The 22,753-nt window shown below is 40.8% G+C and overlaps 1 protein-coding gene across 5 annotated transcripts in view; it reads right to left on the bottom strand.

Annotated features, from left to right (window-relative positions):
* LOC124261642 overlaps nucleotides 1–22,753 on the bottom strand; it is a 39,874-nt gene that overhangs the window by 4,305 nt on the left and 12,816 nt on the right. For 2 of the 5 annotated variants that reach the window (XM_046695994.1, XM_046695987.1), the window contains exon 2: nucleotides 21,163–21,167. The exons of 1 other annotated variant lie outside the window; for it this stretch is intronic. In XM_046695994.1, coding sequence (XP_046551950.1) covers nucleotides 21,163–21,167 — 5 coding nt within the window. Of the gene's footprint in view, nucleotides 1–3,119; nucleotides 3,124–4,602; nucleotides 4,936–21,162; nucleotides 21,168–22,753 lie in introns of those variants that run through there. 2 more of the 5 variants (XM_046696009.1, XM_046696015.1) reach the window with 2 other exon arrangements.

The following is a 22,753-nucleotide window of genomic DNA, read 5'->3' as shown; positions in this document are numbered from 1 at the left end:
CAGAGAGTCTCCCCAAGAACTGTACGAAGACGTCTCCGTGCTGCTTGTCTGAGGGCAAGACGTCCTGTTCGAAGACCCCTATTGACCCCCTTGACACAAACAAGATATTATAAATCGGTGCAAGGCAAGGCAGAACATGAAGTCATGGCGCCGTATTCACTGGTCCGACGAAAGTCGGTCCTTGCCGCACGTCACTGCTGGTCGTGGGATGGTATAACGGCCACGAGGAACAGTTTACCGACTGGGAAATATCCAGGAAGAAGTCCTTTTTGGTTGAGGTAGCGTCATGGAGTGGGGCTACTGTTAGGGGTATTTTTTGTTACTGTAAACTGGATTTGTTTGTTAATAATTTATGGGAATCTTAATGGACAGCGGTACCAAAATGAAATCCTGAATAATCATGTGGTGCCTAATTTTGACAACCCTGTTCTTGCCAGTCGCCCAGTATTCATGGACGACAATGCCCGACTCCGCTGCGCACGCGCAGTTCGCCAGCAGACAATGCAATTGAAACGATGCCATGGCCAGCTCGAAGCCCAGACCGGAATCCCCTGGAGCATGTGTGGAACATTATGGGGCGCAAGATCAAACTGAGAGATCCTCCGATTAACAAACTGCAAGAATTATCTCAGGATTTAGTGGAGGAGTGACGCAGGATACCAATGAGGACATTCAGAAGATTCATCGAGAGCATGAGACGACGTGTCAGAGACACCATTGCTGCCAGAGGGGGATACACAAGATACTGAAGAGACTTCACTTTGTAAAACTGTAATGTGTCTGATGTTTGTTTGTTGCAGACGAATTCTGCTGCCGTCGTTTTGAGCCTCTTTAGGACAATACTTTTGCGTCATTTGATTCAATGGGTTTTTATGGTCATTAAATGATGCCGCTCAAAACATCGTTGTATCAGCTTTTTAGCGTGAAATATCCCATAAAATACTCAAAAAAGACAAGGTCTAGATAAAGAATCCATTGTAAAAACGCTGCTTACGATTATATATTTCATAGTGAGCTCTATGTAAGGCAACCTTTCTATACAGTGGACTGTGCATGACTTCTGCTGAGGTGTATAGTTGCTTTTGGGATTCATTTGTCAATATGCTGCTAGTCTCCCGGCTGGAGCGGTACGTCTCCCCAACTTAGTGTACCTGTCTTCCGGATGGAAAGATGTACCTGGACAGTCGGAAACAAAATGTTTTCACGTGTTTCTTATGTCAGCTTCTACACACTGTTAACTATAGAATTCATGATCTCCCTTTTTAATGCTTCCAAACAGACGCTCTCGATGTAGAAACAGTGGCAGAGAAGAGAGGAGGCGGAAGAAGACAATGATTCCTGAGTTGGGGAACTAAGATCGAAGTCAGATAGCTTGGCGAGGTTTAAACTTTCGGTTCACAGAGGAACACATGGCAACAGCCAGTTGGATGCCTATATTGTTAATATACATGTAAAGGTAGCTGTTTACACATTCCCTTAACAATAGTTAGCTAAGTCTGTTTATACACACAATACATTCTGTATGAGTAGAACCTTTCACGCGTAACGTCTCTTGCACATAAACAACAAATTGAATAACAAGCTTTTTATTTGACATTCCCGGAGAATCAGACTGCGCCTTTAACTGCTTTCAAATTGCTTTGTCAAGTGTTTTTCTTCACTGTCCTCTTGACAATCAACAGTCTAGACTTGTGGTTCATGAATATCTCAGGCGTATCATGCATGCAGGATCTTGTTTGAACAGTTGGTACGTATTTCAGATGCATTGGAGGTGTAATGCTATTCAGATACACATTTTGTATCCGGCGCGAGATTTCATTTCCTATTGTTATTTAAAGTACCGTCCAAAAGAAAGTTATCAGTTTTTAAGTAACTGTATACAAAACAATAATGTTGGTACAGGTTTGAACCCAAGCCAAAACGCAACAATGTTACGATAACAACGCAGCTGTTCGAAAACCTCGAATTCTACAAAACGCGATAAACGTAATTGAATCGTGAAATGCTGTATGATTATGTGTCATACATACTGCGTTGGACAGAGCAAGCGTAATTGTGTTTGGAATTATCACAAAATCTTACGTCTTCGTATTTTGTGATCAAATGAAGAATAACTTTCTTTTGCCTAGTAGTTTATTTCGACATTTTATTTTCAGCGGGTTTTGTCAGACGTAGAATTACTACCAACTCAAAGCACAATCAAAGAGGTGACTTGTCATTTACTTTTCTATCTATCTATCTATCTATCTATCTATCTATCTATCTATCTATCTATCTATCTATCTATCTATCTATCTATCTATCTATCTATCTATCTATGTATCTATCTATATGAAATATGTGAAATGTAATTCAACATGATACTCATAATTCAATATTACCGAAGAATATAACCTATAAATGAATCATGAGTATCGCATGAGTTCAGTAATGAATTATTGTCCACAGACGCTCCACAGAAGAAACCAGGGTAAATACACATCTGGGAAAGGATGCCACTGTCTCAAAGTATTTACATTGTAGGGTGCTCCAAAACCTTCTGACACCATTCCTGTGGTACGACACGTTGGACACAATTGTTCTCATTAATACGGTAGGACTCTGGACCATCACTGTCGAAGAACGCAACTCCACTGAAGGAAGGCACATATATCTCAAGAACATAGATGTCTTCATGACCTTCCACTTTGTGGAACGTAAACTTCAGTGATTGTGTGATCACATCTCGGCTAACAGTGGCAAAATCCTGGGTAAGCAACAAAATCTCCGAAGCAATTTGGTCCAGTATTTCTGACTTGAGAGTCTCATGAAGCTCCTTCTTCAATTCAAATCCTTCAATGGATAACTTTCTTGAGTTGTAGGTGCGTATTGTTCGATCTTGTTCAGCAATTCCTAGGAAATAATACCCGCCTCCTTTCTGGTTTGCAAAGGACGAAATGTATTCCCTCAGACGAAGTTTGTCCATGATGTAGGATGCCCAATCAGTCCTGGCTACCTTGCTGGCAAGTAAGAAGGATTTTAGTTGCACGTTGCTGGCCTCTTGTAGCTCATGAAGTGGCTTTTTCTCATACTCTCCACCTGATGTCTGTACGCAGGATGTAACGCATGTTCAACACTGTGGGTCTAGCAAAGCCTTTGTTGAGGTTGATGTGTGTGTTGTAGTTTACGGTAGATATAGTTGATGAAGAGTAGCATGTGATCGAGAGGCAGTTGGGTTCTCCTTTCAGCCAATCTCTCAAGTAACTATCATGGAATAAGACTCCATCCTCAATTAGTTCATTTAGCCTATCATCAACCAGTTCATCAATCAGTCCAAGAGACCTGTCGCTGTCATCCATATGTGTAAAATATATCAGCAAGACACCACCAATTGTGTTTCTCAGTGCACAAATATGTTCAAAAATACGCTCTTTTTCTTTGAATTTCCTGTCTTGCTTTTTGTCCATTTTCCTTTTCTTGGACGAGCTTGCCTTTGTTCCATTGGAATCTTTAACTGTTGGTGGGCAGATGCTTCTGATGTCAACATGCATCGAGAGGACACACTGTGAGGTCTTCATACCACTTACAATGGTCTTGCATTTTGAACAGTCTGAAAAATCCACATCTAGAATTCAGCTGGACTCGGTCACTTGAGCTTTTCTCAAATGGTCACCTTAAATATATTATCCTTCATATGTGCTTTTTCCACGTGAAGATCTGGGTTAAAAATGATCTTCAGTGAGGTGAGGTGAGGTGAAATTGGGTTTTACGTAGTACTTGAGAATATTTCGCTCATATGACGACGTGCATGCGTGTGTATGTGTATGTGCGGCTGCTTGTACTAGCCCAGACTTAAGCTGGTTTTATAGTACTAGCCCACTGAGATACCATGCCACAGTGACGCATGAATACCCCACTCAGACACATTATACTGACTCCGAGCCGACCAGTCCTCGTTGTACCCATTAATGCCGAGCGCCAGGCAGGAACCAACAAGTACCATATTTTAACGTCTTTTGGTATGACGCAGTCGGGGATCGAACCCACGACCTTCCGCTCTCCGGGCGGACGCTCTAACCACTACACCACGGAGAAGGTCGTAACCCATGCTTGTCGTAAGAAGCGACTAATGGGATCGGGTGATCAGTCTCGCTGACTTGGTTGACACATGTCATCGTATCCCAATTGCGTAGTACGATGATTATGCTGTTGATCACTGGATTGTCTGGACCATAGCTGGACTATTGCTGAGTGCGGTGTTAACCAAGAACAACCAACCAACCAACCAATCATATGTGCTTTCAGATGAACAGTTAGTGTGTTTTCTAACATTTATCACCTATAACATCGCATGCTTGTTCACAAACTAGCCAAACTCGTCATTAGAAGGGTCACCTTGTGCCAGTAAATCTTCCGTCTGTACCAGTACCCCTCCCCATAGAAATGTACGATATTGAAATTGGATATTGATTTGAGACATTTAAATGAATATGATGGACGAGAAAAAGGAAGATAAGTGAAGCGGCGCCACTTTTTAGCTCTACAGCTATCGAATATAGAACTTTGGAAGAGGTGATATGGAAGGAAGTCTATCGTTTTTGTGGATTCCATTCTTATACTTACCTTTATCATCTTCGCTGTGTCCACTGTACTTGGAGGTAAACGAGGTTTGACCTTCTTCACGATGTTTCCCATCACCACCCTCACCTTTTCTCTTCGTTCCTCGTTGAGAGCGGCTCATAGTGACAGTTTACACGATCAAGTATGTCCGGATGCACTGAAGCTGTAACGGGTACCTGCACTTCGCAGTCTAGTCAATGAATAGATTTCTAATACACAGGAGAGGTTTTCATACACGGTGGAGTTGATCAGTTTGCTTTCCTGACTGGTTTCTGATTGTGTTGTACTCAATGACAGGGTGCTACTCGACTCTAGCGAGACGACTCACAACATAATACAGTTCCTGGGTGCGATGTTCAAAGACACAATTGATTTAGTTGCATAACGTGGGGTAAAAATTCATTCCTTTGCAGTCTAGCGCTTTATGCTCCAACGACCATATTCATAACATTCTCAATTATCTCGTCTGAAATATATGTAAATTGTTATATGCTTTGCAGAATCACAAAGGCCCTGTATCACATGTCTGTATTTACGTATTTCGTTCCACTCTGTGAGTCTATATAATGAGTAGCCACCGCTGCATTCAACTACAGACAGGTTCATGTGGATTTCATGTACACGTATGCTTGGGTACGGGTGGCCTAGTTGCCTAAGGTGTTAGACGTGGCAGCAACTAGCAGATTCGAATCCCAATTTCGACCAGATTAATTGTTTTGCTCCGAAGGCGCCAGATCCGTGGTGAGGCTTACCAAGGTAGCTAGGCATTCATCACTATTGCTTTTCCTCTCACACCAAGCCTATACATTGCAATATAGTTGTTGTCTGACCTCAATGTGGCGTTAGACTATACGTGATTCATAAGAGGTATTTTGGGTCTTTAAATATAAATGATGAACACTGCCCTGCATGATCAATGTACACACCTTTTTACATCGACTTCTTTGTTGATCTATAGTTTCCACTACACTGGTCTATCGACTGATATGCTAGGCGACAATCGATCCTTGCCAAACTAACAAGCTGTTGGCACATTGTGCAATGTGTAACACCGCAAGGGTGTGGCGACACATAATCAATCAAGTTAAGTCACAATCGATTAAAACTTAATATAAACATAATCATGGATGATTGACCTATCGATCACCATTCATGGCACCTACCAATTCTTTATTGTTATTTCTGCAAGTCGATTGAAACCCGATTTTAACTCTCAACTAAACGATCTTGACGCAATTGGATGACGATGTGTCCTCACAAAACGTTGTTGTGGTCGAATCTTTAATCTTCGCAAAGAAACGAGGGCCTGTGGTTTGATTCCCCACATGGGTACAATGTGTGAAGCCCATTTTTTGTGTCCCCTGCCGTGATGTTGCTGGGTATTGCGAAAAGCGGAGTAAAACCATGCTCCCTCATGTCTTGACAGTAATACTTCGTTGTTTCCCATATCATATTTACTCTTGGAACAAAGTTTGAGGCGGCAAATCATAGGTAATAATAATGCACGAAAGCCCACCAAAGTTGCCGGGACTCTGATCGTTTGCCCACGTTGGGTTATAAGCAGACTGGCACAGAGACATCTTTCGTTTCAATCGGTGATTAGTGAGAAGTGTCTGAAACCTTCAGGAACATCAACCGTAAGGATGACCGGAGGTTCTTGTTGCGCTTCAGAGACGGTTATATTCTGTTCTGGGGGGAAAACAAACACTGCGTCGAGCACAGGAACAGTCAACCCATCCACCTCAGGATCACGTTAGAACCCCCCTTATAAACTGCAAAAATATTTTTCAGGGAAAATAGTGTAAAGAAGTCACAAGAGGTACTAAAGGTTACAATAATTATCGACAGGGGAGTTTGATTGCATTGTGTGCGTATGTGGTATATTTGTGAGTTATTACATGTTCACAAATCATGTTGTTCTCATAAGAAATGAAATGATTTAAGTTTATATTTTCAAAGAAATCTTCGGCTTTACGAGCGAACGCTTTAACCCCAAGGTTACTCCGTTATTGCAGAAATATTCCAATGATTTTGGATGAATTTTTTGTTGTCACACGTGCAGAAGTCGGACGTCTCGTCTTCATCCTCGTTGGTGAGGAGACGGCCTTGTTGGACGCCACGACTAGCCGCACAATGCGTCCGCTTCTGTCGATGATAACTTCAGTCTCCCAGACTAAAGACCGTCTCTCCGAATGATCATGTCAGTCAGGTCTTACAGACAGGGACATTACTCCATGTATGGAGGTGATAATCGATTTACAGATAGGACTGAGTATTCTGGGTCTTGCCCGAACTTCGGTGTACTTTGGACATATATCGAAACACTTAGGTCGTTTGAATATATGAAGTTTTAAAGTAACTTATTGCAATGGTTTGCTCTATGCCAACATCATCAATACCAAAAACTCACCAAACTTTGAGCAGTGTGTGACTAGAATCATGTTACACAATATCTTGAAGCATATTAATAATTTTAATCCATATCAAAGGAAGTGGGCTGGGTCTCTGAGAGTTGCGGCAGCTGACTGGATGGTGAACAATATGACCGATAAGTGTTGTTTGACTCTCTCCCATTGTTTCACAGGATCCTCTGATTTGTCAATCTCAAAGAGCAGATCGGTGAGACCAGGGAATGACGACCCTACATAGCTGTTGACACTGCTGGGGGCGAACAGGATGTGCCTGAAAAAGAACAGTTAGATTTTACAACACTCTTAGTGTCTTTTCATTTGGGATAAGCCAACCATTCCTCCGAAATCAGTCAGTATACATATACTCATGCCAATAATGATTGTCACCCCCCTCCCCACCCCAACCCCACCTTACACCCCCCACGCCCTCTCCAATTTAAAAAATTGAAGGGGGTGACAGCCATTATTGGCATGAGGATATGTAAGTTAAAATAATATCCCGTTTGAAATGGAACACACACGCACACATGCACACTTTGATATATAAATATCAGTATTTTTATTCGAATCTCGATGTTCCGATATTCATCTCAATCCAAATGTCGTAAATCGACACTTCCAGTAATATCGTCTCGTTTAAAATAAAATATTGTGCTATCTTTTCAGAACATTTCATGAAGTTATGGTTGAGGAAAAACATCAAGTTATAGTTTAAAGTTGAATAAGAGAATGAACCTGATTCTACCTGAAATAGGATCTGCCTGGGATTCCGTTAGGATCCAAGAAAGCTCTTTCTAGTTGCAGCAGCTGGTCTTTGATGCGGCGGACGGACAGAGGACTGAATGGAGGGACGAACGGTCATGAGTATAACTGGGACAGATGAGTTAGTGAGTGTGATCAACGCAACTTTCAGCTGTGACAGCGACAACATAACAGTCTGTAAATATCTGAATCTTGGCAACACAAACCACTGATTGATAGTATGAGCAAGCATTCAACCTTCGGGACAACGCGATGGGTGATAGGGGTGACACGGTACGCTCTTACCACGGTACGGTACGTATTGCGGTAAAGAAACTTTGGATCGGTCCGTTTCGGTTCTGTATATGAGAAAATAGCGGCCGTCGGGCAAAGAAATGCCTAGATTTTGACAAAATGATTCGATTTGTGGACATTTTAGAAAAGGTTTTAAAAGGTTAATAAATGACGGTACGAAAACCGAAAATACCGAATTTTTGGATTGCATTACGGTATACCGAACCGAAGGTAAAATACCGAGGTTCTACTAATACCGCGGTATACCGTTTCACCCCTAATGGATGAGGACATATAGCCCAGCGGAAATGTGCAGTCTTTTCACTAAATTGTGAACTTCTTGTTACAAGCATGACATTTGGCATGATTGTAGCTTACACCCTTGTTATTGAATAAAGATCGAAAAACACAAAGAGCACAATTTGATCACTTATCCACTGGGATAACATACTGAAAGTCGGGGAATCCCTCCCTTGTGGAATCCTTGTGTTAGTTGTAAACGAACAAGCGGGGTAAATTAAAACTGTTTCTATACCTGCATTGTAACGGTAAAAACTTTATGGATAACAATTTCTTTATTTCGTGAGTGAGACGTTCGATACAGCTTCGTGTCAATTGCATTCCTGCTTCACAACGGTAAAGAATCTGTATCGAAACGTCGCACTCGTGAAATAAAGAAATTGTTATCTATGAAGTTTGTTCAGTATTGTACGTCCCAAATTCTAAAATGCCAATCAAACAGATAAGTGAGTGAGTGAGTGAGTTAACATTTATCGTCACATCGGCAATATTTCAGCCATATCGTGACGAGGACAATTAATTGTCACACATAGCAAACAGATAAGTGAATACGCCTGTCAAGTATCGTATGTTATGAAAGGTCTGTGCAAACGAGACGCCATCCAGGATGTGATATTTTGGTAAACGTAACTTGGTCTGTTGCAATTGTTTAACGCCGCACTCACCAATATTCCAGCTATATGGAGGTGGTCTGTAACTATTTGAGTCTGGACCAGACAAGCCAGTGATTAACAGCATGAACATCGATCTACGCAATTGGGATACGATCACATGTGTCAACCCAGTGAGCCTGAGCACCCGATCCCGTTAGTGCACCCACGACAAGCATGAGTTCCTGAAGACCAATTGTAACCCGGATGTTCATGGGTTGGTAAACATAGGTAGAAATATACATTACTCAGACTGGTACACGTGCAGTTGTTTGTTAGTTATATCAGACCACATTCACCAATATTACACACACATATACATTTCTATGTATAACAAGAACAGTTGGGTTGTATAAGACCACAGTCACCTATATTACACACACATATACATTTATATGTATAACAAGAACAGTTGGGTTGTATAAGACCACAGTCACCTATATTACACACACATATACATTTATATGTATAACAAGAACAGTTGGGTTGTATAAGACCACAGTCACCTATATTACACACACATATACATTTATATGTATAACAAGAACAGTTAGGTTGTATAAGACCACAGTCACCTATATTACACACACATATACATTTATATGTATAACAAGAACAGTTGGGTTGTATAAGACCACAGTCACCTATATTACACACACATATACATTTATATGTATAACAAGAACAGTTGGGTTGTATAAGACCACAGTCACCTATATTACACACACATATACATTTATATGTATAACAAGAACAGTTGGGTTGTATAAGACCACAGTCACCTATATTACACACACATATACATTTATATGTATAACAAGAACAGTTGGGTTGTATAAGACCACAGTCACCTATATTACACACACATATACATTTATATGTATAACAAGAACAGTTGGGTTGTATAAGACCACAGTCACCTATATTGCACACACATATACATTTATATGTATAACAAGAACAGTTGGGTTGTATAAGACCACAGTCACCTATATTACACACACATATACTTTTATATGTATAACAAGAACAGTTGGGTTGTATAAGACCACAGTCACCTATATTACACACACATATACATTTATATGTATGACAAGAACAGTTGGGTTGTATAAGACCACAGTCACCTATATTGCACACACAAATATACATTTATATGTATAACAAGAACAGTTGGGTTGTATAAGACCACAGTCACCTATATTACACACACATATACATTTATATGTATAACAAGAACAGTTGGGTTGTATAAGACCACATTCACCTATATTACACACACATATACATTTATATGTATAACAAGAACAGTTGGGTTGTATAAGACCACAGTCACCTATATTACACACAAATATACATTTATATGTATAACAAGAACAGTTGGGTTGTATAAGACCACAGTCACCTATATTACACACACATATACATTTATATGTATAACAAGAACAGTTGGGTTGTATAAGACCACAGTCACCTATATTACACACAAATATACATTTATATGTATAACAAGAACAGTTGGGTTGTATAAGACCACAGTCACCTATATTACACACACATATACATTTATATGTATAACAAGAACAGTTGGGTTGTATAAGACCACATTCACCTATATTACACACACATATACATTTATATGTATAACAAGAACAGTTGGGTTGTATAAGACTACAGTCACCTATATTACACACAAATATACATTTATATGTATAACAAGAACAGTTGGGTTGTATAAGACCACAGTCACCTATATTACACACACATATACATTTATATGTATAACAAGAACAGTTGGGTTGTATAAGACCACAGTCACCTATATTACACACACATATACATTTATATGTATAACAAGAACAGTTTGGGGTGTACAAGACCACAGTCACCTATATTACACACACATATACATTTATATGTATAACAAGAACAATTTGGGTTGTATAAGACCACATTCACCAATATTACACACACATATACATTTATATGTATAACAAGAACAGTTTGGGTGGTATAAGACCACAGTCACCTATATTACACACACATATACATTTATATGTATAACAAGAACAGTTTGGGTTGTATAAGACCACATTCACCTATATTACACACCTATACATTTATATGTATAACAAGACTAATTTGTGTTGCATAAGACCGCATTCACCTATATTACACACACATATATATTTATATGTATAACAAGAACAGTTTGGGTTGTATAAGACAACAGTCACCTATATTACACACAAATATTAATTTATATGTATAACAAGAACAGTTTGGGTTGCATAAGACCACAGTCACCCATATTACACACAAATATATATTTATATGTATAGCAAGAACAGTTTGGGTTGTATAAGACCACAGTCACTTATATTACACCCACATATATATTTATATGTATAACAAGAACTGTTTGAGTTGTACAAGACCACAGTCACCTATATTACACACACATAGACATTTATATGTATAACAAGAACTAGTTTGGGTGTTTTAAATCAATTCCAATAGTAAAACTGAAATAGTTTTTCGATGCGTCTGCTCAAATATTCTGCTATCCTAGGTATGCCATTTATAATGTTATCTATGAAAAGAGCCCCATGAAAACATACCGTAGTCAGGTAGATTGTTTTGTAGTATGTTGCTGTAGTCCAATTCAAGCTGCTTTTGTAGGTTCTGCAGTGTCCATGCGTAGAAGGAGACATTAAAAGGTAGAAGGGACGTCTCGCTTAGGGTGTAGGCTGCAGCTATCCACACTTGTTCTATAGCTCGGTGATACTGGGGACATACACAATCATAACTGATATTGGGGACACACACATTGACCAGTGATACTGGGAACACAGACATTGACCAGTGATACTGGGGACACAGATATTGAACAGTGATCCTGTGGACACAGACATTGCCCAGTGATACTAGGGACACAGACATTGAAGAGTGATACTGGGGACACAGACATTGACCAGTGATACTAAGGACACAGAAATCTAAGAGTGATACTATAGACACAGACATTGCCCAGTGACATTGACCAGTGATACTTGGGACACAGATATTGACCGGTGATACTAAGGACACAGATATTGACCAGTGATACTTGGGACACAGATATTGACCGGTGATACTAAGGACACAGATATTGACCAGTGATACTGGGAACACAGATATTGAACAGTGATCCTATAGACACAAACATTGCCCAGTGATACTAGGGACACAGACATTGAAGAGTGATACTGGGGACACAGACATTGCCCAGTGATACTGGGGACACAGATATTGAACAGTCATCCTATAGACACAGACATTGCCCAGTGATACTAGGAACACAGACATTGAAGAGTGATACTGGGGACACAGACATTGACCAGTGATACTAGGGACACAGACATTTAAGAGTGATACTATAGACACAGACATTGCCCAGTGATACGAGGGACACAGACATTGACGAGCGATACTGGGGACACAGATATTGACCAGAGACACTGGGGACACAGATATTGACCAGTGATACTGGGGACACAGATATTGATCAGTGCTACTGGGGGCACAGATATTGACCTTTGATACTGGGAACACAGACATTGAAAAGTGATACTGGGGACACAGACATTGACCAGTGATACTGGGGACACAGATATTGAACAGTCAGCCTATAGACACAGACATTGACCAGTGATACTAGGGACACAGACATTGAAGAGTGATACTGGGGACACAGACATTTAAGAGTGATACTATAGACACAGAAATTGCCCAGTGATACTAGGGACACAGACATTGACGAGTGATATTAGGGACACATATATTGACCAGTGATACTGGGGACACAGATATTGATCAGTGATACTGGGGACACAGATATTGACCAGTGATACTGGGGACTCAGACATTGACGAATGATACTGGGGACACAGACATTGAGCATTGATACTGGGGACACAGACATTGACCAGTGATACTGGGGACACAGACATTGAAGAGTGATACTGGGGACATAGACATTGACCAGTGATACTAGGGACACAGGCATTTAAGAGTGATACTGTGGACACAGACATTGACCACTTATACTGGGGACACAGACATTGACCAGTGATACTGGGGACACAGACATTGACCAGTGATACTAGGGACACAGACATTGATCAGAGATATTGGGGACACAGCCACTGACCAGTGGTACCAGGGGCACAGGCACTGACCAGTGATACTAGGGACACAGACATTGAAGAGTGGTACTGGGGACACTGACATTGTCCAGTGATACAAGTGACACAGACATAGCCCAGTGATATTAGGGACACAGACATTGACCACTTATACTGGGGACACAGACATTGACCAGTGATACTGGGGACACAGACATTGACCAGTGATACTAGGGACACAGACATTGATCAGAGATATTGGGGACACAGCCACTGACCAGTGGTACCAGGGGCACAGGCACTGATCAGTGATACTAGGGACACAGACATTGAAGAGTGATACTGGGGACACTGACATTTACCAGTGGTACTAGGGACACAGACATTTAAGAGTGATACTATAGACACAGACATTGCCCAGTGATACTAGGGAAAGAAACATTGACGAGTGATATTAGGGACACACATACTCACCAGTTATACTGGGGACACAGATATTGATCAGTGAACTGGGGACACAGATATTGAAGAGTGATACTGGGAACTCAGACATTGACGAATGATACTGGGGACATAGACATTGACCAGTGATACTAGGGACACAGACATTGAAGAGTGATACTATAGACACAGACATTGACCAGTGATACGGGGGCACAGACATTGACCAGTGATACTGTGGAAAAAGACATTGACCACTAATACTGGGGACACAGACATTGAGCAGTGATACTGGGGACACAGACATTGAGCAGTGATACTGGGGACACAGACATTGACCAGAGATACTGGGGACACAGCCACTGACCAATGATATTCGGGACACAGACATTGACCAGTGGTACAAGGGGCACAGGCACTGACCAGTGATACTAGAGTAACAGACATTGACCAGCGATACTAGGGGCACAGACATTGACCAGTGACAATGGGGACACAGACATTGTGCAGAGATACGAGGGACACAGACATTGACCAGTGATACTAGGGACACAGACATTGACCAGTGATACTGGGGACACAGACATAGACCAGTGACACTGGGGACACAGACATTGACCAGTGATACTCGGGACACAGACATTCACCAGGGATACTGGGAACACAGACACTGACCAGCGATACTGTGGACACAGATAATCTCAGCAGATACTGGGGAACACCGACATAGCCCGGTGATAATTTGAGCATACGTGTCAATAGATTCTAGCATTTTAAGAGATGTCAGATAAACGTCCGAATACATAAGGTCAGTTAGTTATCAACTTATCAAGTACTTTTATGGTGAACTGCAACGTTGAACACTGCTGGTACTGGGGATTATACGTGCGGTGCTTTTGTGAATACGTTCGTTCAGAAGATAATTTTGTACTCAATGATATTCAAGGTATATAAACTCTGTCAAAAAAGAAACGCAACCCCTGTCCTCAGATATGAAAAATTCGTTTGAATGAAGTTATTGCTTCCAAACTAAATTTTATTCGAATGTATTGAAATTATACACGTAATTAATGAAGATTACCATCCAAACAACTGCATTTGTACGCATAAGTGTATTTTATTGCTTATTCCGTCACAACGCATGAAATGACCCTCATGGTGACTTCGCACAAAAAAAACACATGCAAATCATGAAAATGGCAGTTAATGTAGGGGTGTATAAAAGCCCATGTGCTTCCGTATTATATTCATTCATTTGTCGCCGAAAAGCTGTGTTAAAAATGCCACGATTGAGTGCTGCCGACCGAAATATCGCCATTGGTCGTGTTCAAGCCGGAGAAAGTTTTGAACTGTTGCACGGCACCTAAATGTTCACAAAACAACGATATCCCGACTTTGGAGCCGCTACAACAACTTCAATTTGACCAACGATCGCCCGAGAAGTGGAAGGCCAAGAATCACGACCCCACTTCAAGATCGGTACATCCGGTCCATCACCTGCGTAATCGGCATGCCCTACCAACCGTGACTGCCACACAAATACCAGGTTTGAGGAGAGTGTCAGCTCAAACGATTAGGAACCGTCTGAAAGAAGCGGGTTTACGTGCCTGTAGACCAGTTGTTGGACCTGTACTACGCCCCCTACATCTCCGCCGACGACTCAGGTGGTGCAACAACGTAAGGATATGGACTTTACAAAACTGGAGGCGCATCTGGTTTTCTGATGAATCCGTTTTCTTTGCAACGTCACGACGGAAGAAAACGTGTGTATAGGAGACGTCATGAACGTTTTGCGCCCATCTGCGTCCGACAGGGGGACAGATTTGGCGGAGAAAGCGTTATGGTTTGGGGATCCATCTCATACAACCAGAAATCAGACTTGGTGATCGTTCCAGGGAACCTGACAGCCCAACGTTACATCAACCACGTATTACAGCCTCACCTTCTCCCGATTATTGACCAACAGACACAGATTTTTCAACGGGACAACGCCCGGCCTCATACTGCACGTGCAACAATGAACTTTCTGCAGAATTCCAACGTCAATGTCTTGCCATAGCCCTCTAAATCACCAGACCTCAACCCTATTGAACACCTGTGGGATACTCTGGATCGACGCGTACGTCAACGTCAGCCGCCGCCACAGACGCTGCAACAGCTCGGCGTTGCACTGCAGGAGGAGTGGAGAGCCATTCCCCAGGAAAGAATCCGGCGTCTTATCCGTTCTTGTCCAAGGAGATGCCGTGCAGTGATTGCAGCGCGTGGTGCTCATTCGAGATACTGAGAAAGACCCCCCCCTGGTGACAAACTGGTGTCTGTGAGATGACTTTTGAAATGACAATTTTAAACATGCCCATCTTGGTTATTATTCTGCCAAATTTCAGACTTCTGTCTTAAATAACAAAAATGCTGTGTCGTCTTAAAACTTCAGATCAAAATCTCTAAAATACAGGGGTTGCGTTTCTTTTTTGACAGAGTTTATTATGTGAACTTCAACAGATATTGAGAACAGACAATCAGCATGCTTGTTTCAATGTCACTACATATGCATATGCAGCAGTTAAGGCTTAATATATTTTCAGGGCAGAATGACGTTTTCATGTCGATGGTATTTTCTATACATGGAAGCATGTCATATATGTCCTCTGACCGTCTCATTGGTCCCACAGATAAAACGTCTACCTGGAGAGCGGAAGATTGTTGGTTCCGTCCCAATTCGCGTCAAAACAAAATACTGTTAAATATGGTACTTGTTGTTACCCTGTCTGGCTTTTGGCATTAGGTGGATGAAACAAGGCCTGGTTGGCTCGGAGTCAGCATTACGTGTCAGGATGGGGTATCAATGTTATACTACAGTCCGTTTGATTTCATTTGAGACCGATGAATTCCTCACTAACACAAAATCTAATAATTCAAACAAAACCAGTTTTTTCCTTCAGTCACATGAAATCGACAGGCCAACTCAAATGATTTGTGTCATAACTTTGGACACCCAAATAAAAACGTTGTTTAACGCACAAACATTATTTTGTTGTCACTTTTCGCTATTTAAACGAGAAGGGACCACTTGCTGGTAAAACACTGATCACCGGGGGTTGTATAACGCGATGTATGTTGAATTGTATTCAGAGAGTACTCTGATCATATCGTTTAGCATGAAATAGGTGCTGTGCATATACAGGTGAGGTTGGCAACACTTTGAAGTATATCGCACTGTATGTTGTAAACAGAGGTGACGTTGGCAATACTTTGAAGTGTATCGCACTGTAAGCTGTATACATATATTGACAATACTTTGAGGTATATCGCACTGTAAGCTGTATACATATGTTGGCAATACTTTGAAATATATCGCACTGTATGTTGTATACATAGGTAATGTTGGCAACACTTTGAAGTATATCGCACTGTATGTTGTATACATAGGTAATGTTGGCAACACTTTGAGGTATATCGCACTGTGTGTTGTATACAAAGGTAATGTTGGCAAAACTTTGAAGTATATCGCACTGTATGTTGTTTACATAGATGACGTTGGCAACACTTTGAGGCATATCGCACTGTATGTTTTATACAGAGGTGACGTTGGCAATACTTTGAAGTATATCGCACTGTATGTTGTATACAGAGGTGACGTTGGCAACACTTTGAGGCATATCGCACTGTATGTTTTATACAGAGGTGACGTTGGCAATACTTTGAAGTATATCCCACAGTGTGTTGTATACATAGGTAATGTTGGCAACACTTTGAGTTATATCGTACTATATGTTGTATACATAAGTAATGTTGGCAACACTTTGAGTTATATCGCACTGTATGTTGTATACATAGGCAATGTTGGCAACACTTTGTGGTATATCGCACTGTGTGTTGTTTACATAGGTAATGTTGGCAACACTTTGAGTTATATTGCACTATATGTTGCATACATAGGTAATGTTGGCAACACTTTGAGGTATATCGCACTGTGTGTTGTATACATAGGTAATGTTGGCAAAACTTTGAATTCTACCATGACTTCAGTAAACACTGGATTGTGATTGGTTAATTAAAGTCATTCAGAGGTATATAATCACGTTATACAGGTCTCTGTTTTCCGTGCGCAATTATACATGGTTTACGGTAATGCACTATTTTTGTCTGCCCACTAACTTGGCGGACACCAAACAACCTACCGATGCATCGATAAACTACGGCGATTTTACTGTCGGAAATTACACATAAATGTCTTTAAAGATGAATTTAGCGATGACGGGCTCGACTCACTACTTGCGTAAATCACATCAATAGGTGTTTATACATACAAAAGTACTTCGAAAGCTACTACTGTGTCAAATTTAGCGATAGTAAAACACAATTACCGATTTGGCAAACCGTTCTGTTTAGCCCAACATATTTTTTTTCTAAATGTATAATATCGTTGAAAAAGTTATTTAGCTTAGTCATGATCCCTCTTATCCATTACTCTGCTTGATCTAAAGTAGTCTATTAAAGTATACCTTACCGTGTTTATGCCAGAGGTACACCCTCGTGTCCTGATCCACCCTTTCGGAAATATCACCACAAATCTGGCTCTTTGTCAACAGATTCGCGAACATGCCAGCGAATCCAATTCAATTTGAATTCACTACACTTTGAAGCCACTAGGTCACAAAACACTTTCCCAAAATGTAGAAAATAATATCCGTAGAATCGAATTTGAGCACAAAGTACACACATGAGTGTAGGGATGGGACGGGTAGGAAAAATTGGAATCGAGTACCCGCATGTACTTACCCGAATCGGAATCGAGTACCCGGAAATGTAAGTAATAAACTCTGTCAAAAAAGAAACGCAACCCCTGTCCTCAGATATGAAAAATTCGTTTGAATGAAGTTATTGCTTCCAAACTAAATTTTATTCGAATGTATTGAAATGATACACGTAATTAATGAAGATTACCATCCAAACAACTGCATTTGTACGCATAAGTGTATTTTATTGCTTATTCCGTCACAACGCATGAAATGACCCTCATGGTGACTTCGCACAAAAAAAACACATGCAAATCATGAAAATGGCAGTTAATGTAGGGGTGTATAAAAGCCCATGTGCTTCCGTATTATATTCATTCATTTATCGCCGAAAAGCTGTGTTAAAAAATGCCACGATTGAGTGCTGCCGACCGAAATATCGCCATTGGTCGTGTTCAAGCCGGAGAAAGTTTTGGAACTGTTGCACGGCACCTAAATGTTCACAAAACAACGATATCCCGACTTTGGAGCCGCTACAACAACTTCAATTTGACCAACGATCGCCCGAGAAGTGGAAGGCCAAGAATCACGACCCCCCTTCAAGATCGGTACATCCGGGTCCATCACCTGCGTAATCGGCATGCCCTACCAACCGTGACTGCCACACAAATACCAGGTTTGAGGAGAGTGTCAGCTCAAACGATTAGGAACCGTCTGAAAGAAGCGGGTTTACGTGCCTGTAGACCAGTTGTTGGACCTGTACTACGCCCCCTACATCTCCGCCGACGACTCAGGTGGTGCAACAACGTAAGGATACGGACTTTACAAAACTGGAGGCGAATCTGGTTTTCTGATGAATCACGTTTTCTTTTGCAACGTCACGACGGAAGACAGCGTCTGTATAGGAGACGTCATAAACGTTTTGCGCCCATCTGCGTCCGACAGGTGGACAGATTTGGCGGAGAAAGCGTCATGGTTTGGGGAACCATCTCATACAACCAGAAATCAGACTTGGTGATCGTTCCAGGGAACCTGACAGCCCAACGTTACATCAACCACGTTTTAGAGCTTCACCTTCTCCCGATTATTGACCAACAGACACAGATTTTTCAACGGGACAACGCCCGGCCTCATACTGCACGTGCAACAATGAACTTTCTGCAGAATTCCAACGTCAATGTCTTGCCATGACCCTCTAAATCACCAGACCTCAACCCTATTGAACACCTGTGGATACTCTGATCGACGCGTACGTCAACGTCAGCCGCCGCCACAGACGCTGCAACAGCTCGCCGTTGCACTGCAGGAGGAGTGGAGAGCCATTCCCCAGGAAAGAATCCGGCGTCTTATCCGTTCTTGTCCAAGGAGATGCCGTGCAGTGATTGCAGCGCGTGGTGCTCATACGAGATACTGAGAAAGACGCCCCCCTGGTGACAAACTGGTGTCTGTGAGATGACTTTTGAAATGACAATTTTAAACATGCCCATCTGGGTTATTATTCTGCCAAATTTCAGACTTCTGTCTTAAATAATAAAAATGCCGTGTCGTCCTAAAACTTCAGATCAAAATCTCTAAAATACAGGGGTTGCGTTTCTTTTTTGACAGAGTTTACATAGCTTCAGTCAACTTTCTGAATATTCAATCACGATTTGACAGATATTATAACAGAAAACCTCAAAGGATGGCAATGAGACGTTGAAACTGATCTTAGGTTATTTGATTTACATCTGTTTATAACTAATATATAGAGTAACACCATTACTTACATTGTTACTTAAAACACAGAACATTTGTTAAAACACAGAACTTTTCATTCCCGCTGTTACTGTGATTTGACTACTTACTGCTCATGCGCAGATAAATTACCGTCGTTGATAATAACCCCCATTAACTGGACAATGCCAAAAATGTGTGTTACGTTAATAATGAAAAAGACCAGTTATTCATTCAGCCAGTAGACAACTACGTTCATGTGTGATATTCTAACTGAACCTATAATGTTTTACATGCAGACTTTATGTAAACTTGCATAGAATACAATTTGATTGATGTATTTACTGACTCGAGAATTCTGTACGAGATATACAGACAGATTAAATTGTAATGCAACTGAGTTAAGCAATATAGCAAAATGCTTGGCTCGCATCTGGGAAGACTGGTCATTTTGCTCTGTTGCGCAACTCAGTTGCATTACAGTTTCCCTATTAAATGAAAAACAAAACTATTGTTAAATTGATATTCTAAAATTGTATCTATCTTCATTGGAATAAATGTATGCTGATTATTATACATAAAATGTATATGTTACGTGAGTTCTGCTTCTATTTCTGATCATCTTTCTTCTTATTGTAATGATAACCAGTCGAACATTGTATTGCAAATCAGAATGTTAATTCCTTAGTTTTAATTGATATTCCCAACACATACAATCATTTAATTGCAATATCTTTAATAGTCAATGTATTCACGTTTAACGCAAATGTAAAAGCTGTGTTTCATGAAATTGAAATAAAATAGAAACTAAAGACAAAATTCAATGTACATGTAATCTTAAAAGCTTGATTAGCAATGAACACAAATACACAATGTACACGTTTATTGTTTCGGTTGTGTTTTAGTGCAAGATGTTTTTGCATTGACCTTGTACAGCTTCCGCAGTAGATTGACATATTAGATTGAAAAACCGTATGGGTCTTCAAATTTGTAACTGTGTTAACTTATGAGATTAAGTATATCCTGATCTTGGCGTGTCAGCTTCATAAGGGATGAAGCTCAGGAGTAGCGCAAGTCCCAAACCTTCACCACTTCAGTAGAATTCACCAGCAGGGTCTAACACTGATAAATCTCAAAACCATAAGCAGACTGTACTATAAATTTCAGACATGATACCACAGAGTCAGCATTTGGTTCTCTTGCCATTTGCATCAAGCTCAAAATGAGCCCAAACACTCCACTTAGCATGCGTGTCGTCCATATTGTTCTAGGTTAGAGTTACCTGCCCTTGTCATTACTGAGTTCTCTCCCTTTCCGGGTACTCGATTCCTTGAAATAGGACTCGATTCCAGCTGTACCCGACCCAGATTCGAGTACCCGAATATCCGTCCCAGCCCTACATGAGTGTGTAAGAGTCACCACAGCTGTCGAACGCAGACGTAGACTTGCGTGAAATCGTCAAGTTGGCAGGGCGAAAAATTCAACAGTATCTAAATTCGGTACAACACGGACTTCTCGTTACAGCAAAAGCGCCCCTACTCTTAAATTTTGTACCAGTACCAGTAATTAGATATCAAAGACTATCTCAGTCATACAATCAGGTTAACCTTGCGCAAACTGTCAGAGGCTCGCCTGTCGCAACTTTCCAAATTTGCACGTAAATGTAAACAATGACTTCGAGAAATGGTCAAGGCCATGAGGTTGCTGCCACTATTCTGGTGGGGAACGGGTCTACGGTGGAATTTTCAAATGTGAACAAAGCTTCTAAAACTTATTTGATATATGTTTTCCAACTTATCAGTTAATGATCGGTGATTGATGCATTGAAAAAACAAAACGTGATTTGTTATTACTGGATCTGGAGTTTGTTAGTAATGGACGGCTTGCCACCAAACTCCCCGTTTCGGGCGATGCCACTTGAGATTGGAATGCGAGGTCGCTTCACGTATTGACTCGTAACCAAAGACAGAGCTCCACCTGAAATTGTTCATAAAATTGTCATGGTAGAAAGGAGATAAACCTACTGTGTTGGAAAATCAGAGGTATATAACGAAATTATAATAGCTCTAAATTGTTCATTTAAAACCTCACGCTACGCGTTCGGTTTTAAGTGAAATTTAGAGCTATTATAATTTCGTTATATACCTCTAATTCTCCCACACAGTAGGTTTATCTCCTAAGTATATCGCACTGTATGTTGTTTACATAGATGACGTTGGCAACACTTTGAGGCTTATCGCACTGTATGTTGTATACATCGATGACGTTGGCAACACTTTGAGGCTTATCGCACTGTATGTTGTATACATAGGTGACGTTGGCAATACTTTGAAGTATATCGCACTGTATGTTGTATACAGAGGTGACGTTGGCAACACTTTGAAGTATATCGCACTGTATGTTGTATACAGAGGTGACGTAGGCAACACTTTGAAGTATATCCCACAGTGTGTTGTATACATAGGTAATGTTGGCAACACTTTGAGTTATATCGTACTATATGTTGTATACATAAGTAATGTTGGCAACACTTTGAGTTATATCGCACTGTATGTTGTATACATAGGCAATGTTGGCAACACTTTGTGGTATATCGCACTGTACGTTGTGTAAGTTGGTAATGTTGGCAATACTTACAGGTATATCGCACTGTGTGTTGTATACATAGGTAATGTTGGCAACACTTTGAAATATATCGCACT

This window comes from Haliotis rubra, unplaced genomic scaffold, assembly GCF_003918875.1.
Source record: "Haliotis rubra isolate DU_JTF1 unplaced genomic scaffold, ASM391887v1 Scf1197, whole genome shotgun sequence".
NCBI classification, from domain to species: Eukaryota; Metazoa; Mollusca; class Gastropoda; order Lepetellida; family Haliotidae; genus Haliotis; species Haliotis rubra.
This window is presented reverse-complemented; position numbering and strand designations above follow the sequence as displayed.